At 39.7% G+C, this 14320-nt stretch overlaps 1 protein-coding gene across 2 annotated transcripts; it reads left to right on the plus strand.

Moving 5' to 3' along the window:
- The first annotated feature begins 1015 nt into the window (after window positions 1–1015).
- On the plus strand, window positions 1016–13199 carry slc4a1a (solute carrier family 4 member 1a (Diego blood group)). Of its 2 annotated transcripts, XM_088069344.1 has the most exons (22): window positions 1016–1086; window positions 1190–1257; window positions 2390–2458; window positions 2662–2717; window positions 4229–4335; window positions 4846–4892; window positions 4992–5157; window positions 5263–5398; window positions 5508–5577; window positions 5677–5719; window positions 5803–5987; window positions 6086–6293; window positions 7658–7861; window positions 7970–8118; window positions 8216–8410; window positions 8518–8763; window positions 8881–8970; window positions 10244–10410; window positions 10497–10738; window positions 10834–11003; window positions 11855–12028; window positions 12134–13199. In XM_088069344.1, the coding sequence occupies exons 3-22, from the start codon at window positions 2435–2437 to the stop codon at window positions 12209–12211; spliced, it is 2757 nt and encodes a 918-aa protein (XP_087925470.1). In that variant the 5' UTR covers window positions 1016–1086; window positions 1190–1257; window positions 2390–2434; the 3' UTR covers window positions 12212–13199. The 2 variants fall into 2 exon arrangements, with proteins under 2 accessions (XP_087925470.1, XP_042361408.1); XM_042505474.2 differs by lacking the exon at window positions 1016–1086 and having other exon boundaries at window positions 1106–1257.
- Window positions 13200–14320: the final 1121 nt, after the last annotated feature.

Genomic DNA, 14320 nt, shown 5'->3' on the forward strand with positions numbered 1-14320 from the left:
GTTTTCAGGTCATTCGAGAGTTGTTTTGAAGCCCCCATGTCGCCACTCTTCAGAGGAGAGTCAAAGAGAAGAACACCTTGAAACTGGCCACCTTAAATACCTTTTCTCATGATTGGATACACCTGTGTGTGGAGTTCAATGCTGAATGAGCTCATCAGACCAATTTTGTATTCCAATAAGTAGTTACAGGTATTCAAAACAGTGAAATGACAAGGGTGCCCAAATTTTTGCACAGCCTATTTCTAACCTCTGATTTAATTACATACAATTGAATATCGCCACACTTAAAGTTTTTCTCTCAAAAACACCCCAGTACTCAGCTTTGATTAGGAAATGAATGGCATGACACTTTGATCATTTCCTGTGAAGATAAAGTAAATTATTATGCAGCCTCAGAGGGGTGCCCAAACTTTTCATACAACTGTATATTTCCATTCTTGCAGCACCCTTGCAAAAAATGTCATCACAGACAAGAGATGCTCTTAGAGTTTTGTATATTTTTGTTGTAGGTTGTTTTTTGTTGTGATAATCTGTGTCTGGTGTTTTCATCTGTCATCAGTCTGCGCTGCATCCTTGTGTCAGTATCTGTCATCAGACTTGGTTGGACCACCAGCATCATCCATCCAGGCAGCTGCAGAAGATGGCAAACCGTGATGCTGCCATGTCACATGTACCGTGCATGAGACAAACCAAGCGAGATTGAGGGCTGTATTGAAAAAAAAGGTTTGATGTGTTTATAAGTGGGGAGCCCCCCCTCTCACCGAGAGGGAATCCCCAGAACGTAAACAAGATGACGTACCAAGACGCCGTTGTCCTGATAGTTTATGTTGCCCCCTTTTTACCCTCTTTACCCCCCCATGTGGCCCTCCATCAGCATGAGTTCAGGCCTGCTGGTCCAAACAGTTTTATCTCATGACCTCTGTCAAGGCTCAGACCTGCTTCGTGCTGGGAGGGCGGAGCAGGCAAAACTGGGTTGGGATATCCCTGTCTCAAGGTGTCCTGGGCCGATAGCGCTGTTTGTCTGTCACACAGGCCTTATCTCCTGCACCCCCCACCAAGTTGCTGAGCAACCAAAGGGGTTGAGAGGTACGGCACATCTTAGGGTCGACGTAGTTTCATATGGGTGTTCCCGCTCCTCTTGTTCTCCCTCTGTACTCATCTTTTCGTTTGTCCTGGCTCATTTTATCAGCGGGCTCGTCAAGGCTGACAGAGTCCTGTTTCCTGTGCTGGGGACCAGGTGGGAGTACCTGCATGCAGGTAAGGGTGTGGCCTCCTCTGGGCAGGGGACTGGACTAGAGGGTAGAGTTCAAACAGGATAGATATCTGAATGTACCATAATAGGAAAGAAGCATATTCTAACCTTTAATTTATTTATCATGCTTGTAAAATAATGGCGGGAGTTTAGGTAAAATATTTTTTTTTTAACTTAAATTATTTTCTCGAGAAAGAATATTCATATTTACAAAAAAGACGTTTGTTGTGCATATTTTGTGGAAAGACAATTCATGCATTTTTAACTCATCCGAGGTTAAGGTCAGTCTTCGGATTCTCATAGTTTGTTGCACTTTAAGAAATATTAGACCATATTTCACCTGCCATATTTCATTTTGTCTTTGTTGTAAAATATCTGTATATTCTCAGTGTTACATGGTGTAGAATTGTTAACACGAAATGTCTGTTGTGCAGCATCATATCATGATGTAAAGCATTACTATAAGTCATCTGTATCAATTTTGTGCATGTGGCAAGTGAGTTTGAAGTCAATTTACCTCTTTTGAGCCTATCTGCTGACATATTTTCAGTTGCAGTTTTGAACACACAAAGAATACACCAGGCTTGTTCAGTTGTTTGTGAAATTTAAACGCAGGCCTTTCCAAACAACATACAATGTTACATAATTAGAAAAATATTACATTTTCAGTATTCCTGTCTAAATGTAAAGAGTTTTGTAGTATTTGCTGTTAGTAGCTTCATTTTAAAGTTTTTCACTGTACTGTTATTGGAGAGAACAGAGGTGTCTGGTTGAAGAAGGGTGTAACCCAAAGATAAGGCTGTGCAAGGCTTCTTTTAAAATTATAACGAAGTTCACACTCTCAACAGTATTTTTTGTCAAAGCTGCCTTGCAAAGGCTCAAAGCAGATCTTAATGGTCTCTTTAGTGGCTGAGCCTAGTTGACATCAACATAATGGTACTTCTGCTTTGACTGCCACAAAAATATGACATATACTTATCACACATGCTGTGCTTTGGATGCTGTAGTTTCACTTTTTTACATTAAAAGAGTGTCAAAACCACGCCTCACAAATTACCAGTAAAGGAAGACAATTTTTTTTGTATCTCATATACTTGTGTACTTTTTTTTTGTTCATTAATTCTTTTTCTGTCCCAGGGAATGCATACAAGTAGCTGAGAGTTCAACATCTGAAAAACATCAATGGAAAATAATTTCAATTTTGAGGTTAGTCCTGCTTCCCTCAACATCTGACAGTACAACATCCAGCATTACAATACTGCAAAATCTAACTGAGGAAAGGGATCCTGGGAAATCGGTCAGGATGGAGACTGTTGCTATGATGTGTTCAGTTAATAGTGCAGCAATACATATTCAATTTTCATCCAACTTTCTACTGTTAATTTTTTGTCAACTTTCCTCTTTTCCAGGGCAGTGACGTGTCCTATGAAGACAATGACTTGGCCTTCCCCTCTCCACTAAGACTGTGAGTACTTTTCTCTCATTTAGGCCTCTCTGTTTAAGCAGCACAATACATGTACTGTAAATATATGCTGGGGCTCTGCATCATGTTTCTAACTGACCATATCAAGTAGTGCTCCCAAGATGTGTACCACCCAAAGTAATAATAATAATAATAATACATTTTATTTATAGGCGCCTTACAAAGCACTCAAGGTCAGCTTACAGGGCAAGATTAAAACAACATACAGCAACACAGATAAATGTAAATAAAAGTAAAGTTGTCCCTCCAATCCAGTGATTATAAAAAGTTTTTGTAAATAGTAATTAAACTGCTCTAATCAAAAGTTGTAACAATCGGTCGCATGACTTTGTGCAATATGAAAGGGCTCTATGAAGCATTGTAGCCTCTTTTGGCTCTTCATTTTGTTTTTATTTGCCATAACCTAAATGTTTCTATATATTTTTTATACGAGAATAAGCCCTGAAAAACATTTTTTACACTCCCTCCCCAGCACTAAAGACTAGTTCTTGACTATAGTGGTAAATGTAGCAGCTTAACACTCAGATATTTATCTCAGAAAATCGTGGAGACCAAACACAGAGCTAAAAAGAGTATTATTGTTGGACTTAAATTCATCAGGTTGAATTCATCAAATGAAAGTTGTGTCTGTTGAGTGTGCATAGCTGTTTGCTAACATGTTCACCATAACAACTGTTTGAGGTGATAAAGTTGTGTCAACAACTTGTTTGCACTGCCCCCAGGTGGCCACGAACAACTCAATTAATGCAGATCTAAGGTGAATGTCATGCTCAACTCTTTATAACTTTATATTCCCATGCTTATAACTTGCAAGCATGAATTCATCCATCAGATAACCACTAAAAAATATTTAACAAAATGCCAATAAAGTCGTGGCATAGCTACAATGAGTTATAGACACTGACTGTCTGATTTTGCTTTTTTTACTTTCAGAAAAATTCAGGTTCCCCACAGACATATTTACAGCATGATATGAATGATTTTTTGCACTTCAGAAAGTTTAGAATAATTTCTCTGTGGTGTGAACTCAGCATTAAGTGTCATGGCTGAGGTAAGGCTGAGCCAATCCTCAAAGGAGGAAAGGTATTTTTATACAGCTTGTGGTAAACATGCGTGAGAGTCTGTACTCAGGGGACTCACCCAGAAGGCTATGCTGTGAATGATAATAAACAAAAATGTTGAGCAGTCTTGCCCTCTTGTGGCCAAGAATAGAATTACACCATCAGCAGGTTTTGACAGTTATGGGAACTGGATCAATCTTCACTGAGACCTTTTTAGATAGATTTTAAACCATTTGCCATCCACAATTACAGAAGTAAGTTTAAATGAACGACCATTATTAGAGTGCATTTGCAAAAAATATGCCAAATTTCCTCCACCTATCAGGGCTGAGTTAAATAACTTAACAGGTGAGACATTAGGAGAGGTTGTTGAAAAGTACTTGTGTGTGCGTGTTTATCCCAACTGCTGTTTCTGTTTTTCCACCTCACCAGAACTCCACCGGACCAGAGCGCCATCTATGACCTGGAGGGCGGGAGACGGGAAGAGGAGGAGAATGAGCCACCTGTGGAGGCATTCGTCATCCCCAGGGATTCAGAGGGTAGGTTTTCAGCAACGCAGCTGTTTTCTTGTTGTATCTGTGTACAAAGCACTTGTCTCAAGTAGTGAAATGCAACTGAGTATATTTCATCAAGTATTATGCTCAAGTTCAAATTGGAGGAACTTGTACTCTACCTCAAGAGGGAAATATTGTGCCTTTTGCTCCACTACATATGTGGCAGCTTCAGTCTATGTGGTTTTCACACAAGACAGCTACGCTACAAACATATGGTGATCTTAGAGAATATGATGCATTTCTCTAGATTAAACTACCCAGCAGTATATAAAGGATTTAAACATTGAACATCTACAGCAGTGAAATGCAATATCCACCATCAAAGCAGCAGAAATATTAATCCAAAATCATTGTGGACAAAGATACAACACTGACAGATTTTACTGCACAATAAGTACTTTAACTTCTCATACTTTAAGTACATTTTGCTGATTATACTAACACACTTTAACTTCAGTAAAGGATCTAAATACTTCTTTTGTCTTTTTATTTCAGCTTATCTGAACATGAACACTAATGCCACCACAAGAGGGGATGCTCAAGTTAGTCGACATTCTTCACATTTGTCTGATGTAAAAGTTCATTAATGCAAGCCGATGTTACTGGTGTGTTTATTAACAAACCACATTGTATCACCACAGGCCTATGTGGAGCTAAATGAGCTCATGGGCAGCACCTGGCAGGAGACTGGCCGCTGGGTGGGCTACGAGGAGAACTTAAACCCTGCCACCGGAAAATGGAGTCCTGCTCATGTCTCCCATCTCACCTTCAAGAGTCTGATCCAGCTCCGCAAGACAATGAGCACAGGTTACTTTGGAATTTAGATCAAATAGAAATCAGTGCTCATATCAGAATAAAATCCAACTTGTTTTGACTTGATAAATTAGTTAAAAGCAACTTAAATGTACTCAGGTGCTGTCATCCTTGACCTGAATGCCAGCAGTCTGTCTGCTGTGGCTGAGAAGATTGTTGATGAGCTGCTGAACAAGAATGAGATTCGTGGCACTGATCGTGATGGCCTGCTGAGAGCTCTCCTCCTGAGACGCAGGTAACCCACGGGACGCACATGATGCACTATTTCTCAGTTTCTTTCTAAGATGTGCGCCATGAAAATGTTTGCAGCAAGCATCTTATGCTTCTTTTATTTGTCCGTCCAGTCAGACTGCAGGACCTACTGTTAGCCCCACTGGAGACATTGAGATGCAGACCTTTTCTGTGACCAAGAAGGTATACATTTTGTTTTTTTTAAATACAGTTTTATCCATTTTGACGCATATTCATTCATTAACCAAGCCGTTCGTATTTTCTGCATTGTTATTCCTGCAGAGAGACACCTCTGACAACATGGAGGCCTCAATTGTCCTGTCAGGTATGTTCATGTGACTCAGATGCAGTTGTGTATCTGTGTGTGGGTCTGGAGCAGATATGGCTAAAAGAAAGTATTTTCGATAGGTGTCGTGGAAGTTCTGGAGAAACCTGTAGTGGCTTTTGTGAGGTTGAGAGACTCTGTGGTGATGGACTCCTCGCTGGAGTCTCCTGTCCCTGTCCGCTTCGTGTTCGTGCTGGTGGGCCCAAGCCAGAGTGGGATAGACTACAGTGAAAGTGGCCGCGCTATGGGTGCTCTGATGGCTGACTGGGTGAGAGAGAAGAGAGAGGAACACAATAACTCAGCAGCATGATGAAAAGCAGTCTATTTTGTTTGGTGTAGATGAATAAAAGACTTCTGTTCTCACAGGTGTTCTGTCTGGAGGCCTTCTTGGCCCAAACTGACAAAGACCTGACCAACGCCATTGCTGACTTCATGGACTGCAGCATTGTGATCCCTCCCACTGAGATCCAAGATAGTGAAATGCTTGCACCAATCATCAATTTCCAGAAGAAGATGCTGCGTGACAGGCTCCGTCCTTGTGACACCCGTCTTGCCTATGGTGCCAGGGTCAGAGGTCAGCACGTTGCACAAAATGTCAAACTATTCTCTAACACTAACAAAATGTTCAATACATTTTCAGCTCCTCACTGCAACTAAATTCACCTCTTTAAAGCTGGAGTAGGTAACTTTTATTAAATTTTTTTCATTTCTGCTGAAACTAACTTTATTTACACAGCACTAAATGAAACAGTCTGTGAAAAAAAAAATACTCGGCTAACTCTTAGTGCTTTACATGACCTTACTGCACATGAATTAAAACAGCCAATCAGAGCAAAGGACTTTGTAAAGACAGTCATATCAGTCACTGCTCCTGTCAAACTAGGCAGCACTGATAAAATATGAATCCAGATTCTGTTGCTGCATTGCCCTTCTCTCACCTCAAATGTTTACAGAAACATATTTGAGTGTACAAATTAGCTGTAAAATGAGAAAGTTAGTCTGGCCAGTGAGCGGTGCTTGCTGTTTTGGTAAATTGCACCCAAGCTGTGACTGAAATGATTGGCCGCTGTGTTAGTGGCTATTTTGCTCTGATTGGTTGTTTTTGTAGTGTGCTGTGGTTGATTCTAGCCAATGCCATCAGAAGTAAATGGAGGAGAAGGAGCATGAGTGTTTTCACACTGCCATGCACTGTATATAAAGGTGGATGACATAACAGCTCCCCAAAAGTGAAGCCAAAACGTCCTCATCGCCCCCTGGTGGCTGGTTGCAGTATCAGTTACAAATCTTGCCCCCTCCATGTTCGCAGATGGGACATGGGCCAATCTAAAAACTCAGGAGTACATATCAGATAAATTCTTCCCAAAGACAGTTTCTGCCATTTTAGATAGTTTCTACTACAGTTATGTTTATTTAAGTGTTCGTTTTAACATAAATTCACCGGATTAGATGACATGATTGACAGCTGTGTGTGCATGATTGGTTGGCCAGGTGTATGGGCAGTAACTTGTTACCGCCGAGATTGCGACTGTGCAGAATCTGGCTCTAAATTAAGTCTCCAAAAACATTTTGGATTCATTTTTGTACGGTGGGAATATGTGAAGATGTGTAGTCTGTCTTTACATACAGTCTTTGGTCTTGTGATACTGTGTGGAAATACTTACAAGTTACAAAGTTACCAAAGGCAGAACATCAACCTTGAAAAAGGCACAAACATGGCTTTATGTAAATTGTGGTCTAAATTTTTAGATTATCAGCTCTAACACTGGTACACATAGCTCCTTTAAACTTAATTCACTGAAGCATAGACAACAATATAAGTAGAGCAGACAAATTAAGCCGAAACAACACTTATAAAGCAACATTATCTTAAAAGCAATAGGAAAAATAAACAGATTTTAGTGCAGCTGATATAAACGTCAGTTTGATTCGTTTGTTCAGTTGATAAACCTCCAGAGGAGCCGCGGGAGGACCCCCTGGCTCGCACAGGGTATCCATTTGGTGGGATGGTGAAGGACCTGAAGCGCCGTTACCGGCACTACCTTAGCGACTACACAGATGCTCTCAACCCTCAGGTCCTTGCTGCTGTCATCTTCATCTACTTTGCTGCCCTGTCCCCTGCCATCACTTTTGGAGGACTTCTGGGTAAAAGAGAGCTGAAAATATAGTTTTGTCTGTTTGCTCAATAAATTTATAAGAGTTTTTTGACCTTTAATGTGAATAATAATGAATATCTCTGTCATCTGATTCTAGCTGACAAAACAGAAAAAATGATGGGCGTGTCAGAGCTTATGATCTCCACTGCCATCCAGGGTGTCATCTTCTGTCTCATTGCCGCCCAGCCTGTCCTTGTCATCGGCTTCTCCGGACCACTGCTGGTGTTTGAGGAAGCTTTTTACGCTGTACGTATGAGTCAACAGATTTCAGAACTCCTGAAATAAATATTTTATTAGCTTTTTTTCTTCTTCATTTGTGTCTACTTTACCTTTTCCATACTAGTTCTGCAAGTCCCAGGGCATTGAGTACATCGTGGGCCGTATCTGGGTGGGGATGTGGCTGATAGTGATCGTGGTCATCATTGTTGCTGTTGAGGGCAGCTTCCTGGTCAGATTCATCTCCCGCTTCACTCAGGAAATCTTCTCCATCCTCATCTCTCTCATCTTCATCTACGAGACCTTCAATAAGCTCATCAAGGTTTCCTCACCTCATCATCTTCATCCGTTTCACTCTGTCTGCCTGTAATCACCTCATGTGTCGTCTCTTATATAGCTTCCTCTGACTTCTCATCTCCTGTTGCTTAGATCTTCAAAGCCCACCCTCTGATTCTGAACTACGACCATCTGAATGACACAATGGACAACCCCTTCCACCCAGTCATCAAGGAGCACGTTGAGTATCATCCAGATGGCAACATAACCATTAAAGAGCTTGAGATTGAAAGGCCCTTCCCCAACACTGCCCTGCTGTCTATGTGTCTGATGTTTGGTTGCTTCTTCATTGCCTACTTCCTCCGCATGTTCAAGAATGGCCATTACTTTCCAGGCCCAGTAAGATCAACTTTCTTTGTTTGGAGATGGTTTTGAAAAGTTTGTCAAGTACTCTAAATGAAAAATCCATCAAGTAGGTCATGTGATTTTGACCTGTGGTGCTTTCTGTTTCATTAGCTCCGTCGTTTGATTGGAGATTTCGGTGTCCCCATTGCTATTTTCTTCATGATTGCTGTGGATATCAGCATTGAGGATGCTTACACACAGGTAAATGTTGTCTTATGGTGAATGAATCATCTTAAGTAAGTTCTAACAATGCTTATATTTTTGTTAGCAACAAAAAAATCTTAAAGGGACAGTTCACCCCAAAATCAAAAATAAATACTTTTTCTCTTATATGCAGTGCTATTGTTAAAAGTAGATTGTTTTGGTGTAAGTTGCTGAGAGTTGGTGACATCGGCTGTAGAGATCACTGCCTTCTCTCCAATATAATAGAACTAGATGGCACTCATACTAGTGCTCAAAGCACCACAAGAAAAACTCAACAGCAATGTCTCCTTCCACAAATCATGACTCGGTTTCTCAAGATAATCCACAGATCTTGGGAGTTGTGAGCAGTTTCATGCAGGAACTATTTTCTTTCAACTGAACTACATTCACCAACTGTATCACTGCACAGAAGGAAGCATGCATCTACTCTGAGATGAGACACACGTTCTTGACACAGCCTGAGATGTTAATGGCGTCCTACTCCTCTGAGCTGTAATGTTAGCTAACTCAGTGGTGCTAGGTGAGCTGGCAGTTGTTTTCTTCTGCACAGTGATTTGTTTGGAGGGTGTTCTTTGGCAGAGAGAAAATAGTTCCTACATGAAACTACTCACAGCAAGATCTGTGGATTATCATGAGAAACTGCATCATACAAACACGCACACACACACACACACACACACACACACACACACACACACACACACACATATACATATATATTTATACACATATAGTATATATATAGTATATATTGATAGTGGCAATGCATAGGTGTTCCTTGCAGCATTTCACATCATGTGTGCAAAAGTGTGTGGGAAAGTTGGTTCAGATCTTGACGATGGATAACATAATGCACTATTAATGTTTTATAATCAGGGACATACTAGTAAATAAAACGTTTAATAGGTTATGATCCTCAGTTGGAGGCTGTCATGATGTAAACACCAAACGGCAAAAAATCTGTTATATTTTTGCTCTTGGTCTTTTCCCTACATTCCTTTAATAGGACTAATCTTAATAGATTCTAGGAATTTGTTGCCACTCACTTCCTGCACATAAAAAGGAGCATTAAGTTAAATGAGTTTAAGTTCCTTGATATAATCCTTGTCATTTTTTGCCTTAATTCAAACTCTGTTCATAAACTCATTTCACATCACTTCAGAATACTCACACAGAAGAAAACTTCTGTTTTTATTTCTCTTTCTGCAATTTTGTTGGGGGTGGGTGGGGGGCAAGTGGGCTGAATGAAACTTATGCTGTTCCCTTGTAGAAACTTGTTGTGCCAAAAGGCATTGAGGTGACCAACCCCAAAGTCAGAGGCTGGTTCATCAACCCCATGGGAGAGAAGAAGGCCTTTCCCATCTGGATGATGGCTGCCTGCTGTGTACCAGCACTGCTCGTCTTTATCCTCATCTTCCTGGAGTCCCAGATCACTACGTGAGTGACACCATAAATAATGGCAATACTGACTGCAATGTTACTCCATGAGAAGCACATTAACCCTGTTGTTGTGTGATTGCCAGGCTGATTGTGAGCAAACCTGAGAGGAAGATGGTGAAAGGATCCGGGTTCCATTGGGACCTGCTCATCCTGGTCACCATGGGGGGCATCTCCTCTATCTTCGGGGTACCCTGGCTTAGTGCCGCCACTGTGCGATCCGTCACCCATGCCAACGCTCTCACTGTCATGAGCAAAGGCCCGAAACCAGAGATTGAGAAGGTGGTTGAGCAGAGGGTCAGTGGCATCCTCGTGGCCATCATGGTTGGTAGGTGCTGCCATCTACAGTGCTGATGTAGACACAGCAGGCTGAGAGTAAATTACCATTTCCTTTCATAATCCTCCGCTTTCTGTGACTTCCAGGCGTTTCCATTTTCATGGAGCCGATCCTGAAGATGATTCCAATGACAGCCTTGTTTGGTATCTTCCTCTACATGGGTATCACCTCTCTGAGTGGAATCCAGATGTGGGACAGGATGCTTCTCTTGATCACACCAAAGAAATACCATCCTGGTGACGCCTACGCCACCAGGGTATGCAGCCTCTTCAAATACAACTCAGTATTATTATTAATATATTTTCATGTGGAGGACCTTCTGTTTATGATGGTTTTACATGTCTTTTCGGTCATTTAGAGTCTCTCTGCTGTCCTGTCATGTTTTTTTGTGGTCTTTTGCATCCCTTTGTTGTGTTTCTAGACAATTTGAGGATGTCTTGACCTTTGACGTAATATTGTATCTGTGGTTGTTTCGTGTGTTTTCAAGTTCATAATGTTTCTCTTTGTGGTCATTTTCATGTCTTGAGCCTCTTTGTTGTTGTTTGACATCTTTTTGTGGTTGTTTTGCATCAATTCATGTTTATTTTTCACCAGTGTAGTCATTTCACATTTTTTGTGGTTCTTTTGCATCATTTTATGTTTATTTTTCATCACAGTGTAGTCATTTCACGTCTTTTTGTGGTTGTTTTGCATCTTGTATGGAGCTTTTTAGAGATCATTTTTTGTATGTGGTCATTTCACGTCATTTTGTGGTCGTTTTGAGCCTTGTTTTTGTCATTTTGCATCTAGCTGTAGTTGTTGGGACAACTTTTGGTGGTAATTTTATCTCTTTGTGGTCATTTGTCTCTCAGGGTCCCTTGACCCTCTGGATCATGGACCTTTGCTCTGTAGACCCATTCAGTAAACCTTCGATGTGACATACCACTACAATGGACTGCATAGGCTTCCCTATCTTCCCATATATTCCAGTGTTGTTTTTTAGCCTGTGGCAATGTCCCTGTAAATTATTATGAATCTGCAAATCCTGAAATCAGCATTTTGTACATTTTCATGTCAGTGTTTGGCTCCTTGATCACCTGTTAATGCTTTCATGTGTTGTCACTGCAGGTGAGCACAATGCGGATGCATCTCTTCACTTTTATCCAGCTTGTGTGCTTGGCTATCCTATGGGTTGTGAAGATCAGTCCCTTCTCTCTGGCACTGCCTTTTGTGCTTATTCTCACCATCCCTCTGCGCATGGCCATGACCGGCACACTCTTCACTAACTTGGAGATGAAATGTGTAAGTACCTCTCTGTATCTTTTACATTTACTACAGTCTCAGGCACATATCATCTTAGGTGATACGTGGGTTTCTCTGTTGTAACCAGATGTGTTTGTGTTGCAGCTGGATGCTGATGATGCCAAAGTGACCTTTGAGGAGGAACCTGGGGTAGACGTGTACAATGAGTCCCCACTGCCATAAACAGCATCATATCATTCATGTTTCATTCACAAACTGCCAGTAATTATGTGACAATTTCATATCAGGGATCTTAAAAAATATGTATTTGTAAACATATACAGTTTCAAACTTTTCTGTTCTGTTATTAGTATTTATCTTTAAAGGAAACTCTCAGACAGGAACTCTCATTTCTAGAATTCATATTATTATTTTTATTGTTATTATTATTATTATTATTATTATTTCTGTAGCTGAATCTATGTGTGTGACCAATATTGTATATTGTCATCATATTAAATTTTTCTTACTTAAGGTTGTTTATTTACCTAAACATTAAGTTATCATTTGACCCAGGGGGAAAAAAAAACATTTGATTTCTTTAACTGAGGTGTTTTTCCTTAAGATATGGAGAAAATTCATTTATAATATTGTTGTTTTTTTTCTTTTAGTGCATAACTACAGCATAGCTTAAAAGTGACAAGGGCTGCCACATTGTAGATCTGCCCGTGTTATAATATTATAATTCCACTTAATTTAATGTTCACTATTTAAGTTAAGCAAATTTAATCTCATCAGCTTTATGCACACGTACAAATAATGATTTTTCATGGGATTGTCCCACCAGCCTTTCTCCATACTTTGTTTTAACTTGTTACTCAGGTTTGCCTTATTTGATATATTTGATGTATGGTTTATTGAACTTAAGGTTTACTTGCTGTTCAGTTGACTTGTTTAGAATGTGTATAGAAACATATGTAATGCACTTATATCTGTTTTAGGTGAGTAGTTGCTGTAGTGATTATAAAATGAGACAAGCAGTGATGGGAAGACAGTTGATAATAATAGAATTATTTGAGCTGACTGTTGCTTATAATCAGTGAAAAACTTATTTGTAAATGTACCTTATTCTGCCTGTCCGTGTGTTTGTGTGCTTGAAACACTGTACATGCTTGGTTTGATTGGAAGGATTTTCACTTTATTAAAAATAAAAACATCCATTAAAGTGCCAGTTTCCATTAAAGCATTAGAAGTTACAATGATTAACACCACCCAACTCTTATCATGTTTTATCTTTCAAGTAACAGGGGCAGGGTGTTCACTGGCAGTCAGGAGTCTGCCACTCAGCTGCATGCTGCCTTCAAAGTTTCAAGTAATCCCCAATTTCTCGACACTCCCAATTGGAAAACACAATGTGATTGAAAATACTTCTGGCATGAAGTAAGAAATTAATTTTCATGGCTAGCGGGCAGAATTAACCTGCATGACATTTTCATGTGCTTTGTTTTAAGTTGCAGATTGTGGCTTGCTGTATTGTGGCTAAACTGACCCAAATGCAAGATGGTCTCAAGTTGTATACAGTTATATTTAAATCAGATGTAATTAAGTAAAGATTATGCATTCAAACAAAATGGGAAGATTCACTCAAACAAATCCTTTGCAGATATAAATAATACATGAAATTGTGTTATCTACAAAGCCAAAATGTAAATAAATAAATGTTGCTAAAAATGAAATTGTGAAATGCAAAAGCATTTAAAACCCAGCTCATTGTTATAAAATGTTATCTTATTTTGCTTACTTTCAAAATACTTCATAACAGGTTAGTTTTATTTCATGCTAATGTTTTTTTATTGGTTATCTATTATTTGAATTCATAAAGCTAGTTTCATCAAAAAGTCCCTCACTGTTATTCAAGACAACAAACAGCCCAGAGCCATAAAGGTGTCTGATTGTCAGTTTGATCTGAATGAACAAACATAGTGGAATATAATAAATTATAAAAGAGCCTAAAATTTGATATAAAGAAATAAATGGCACCTGTAACAAGTTTGTCAAAATAGCTAATTTTATTTTTATTATTATTTAATAATATTGTTTATTTCATTATGTTTTTTTATGCATGTTTAACTTTTAAACTTTTGGCCTCGTATACAGTCAAATTCTTTCGCAACTTTCAGGTTTGTGCCTGCTATTCCGCAATGATGACAATATTTCCGACAGCAAGGGAACGCAGCACAGTTTAACAAGGCCGAGTGCCTGAAAGTCATTTGTTTTCCCCTGAATCGAACTGACTGGATTGGACGGCCGGGGGTTCCGCCCACAAACACACAAGGTGGAGTTGAAAAGAAA

Source organism: Plectropomus leopardus, chromosome 18 (genome assembly GCF_026936395.1).
Source record: "Plectropomus leopardus strain MGB_pleo_1.0 chromosome 18, ASM2693639v1, whole genome shotgun sequence".
Taxonomy (NCBI): domain Eukaryota; kingdom Metazoa; phylum Chordata; class Actinopteri; order Perciformes; family Serranidae; genus Plectropomus; species Plectropomus leopardus.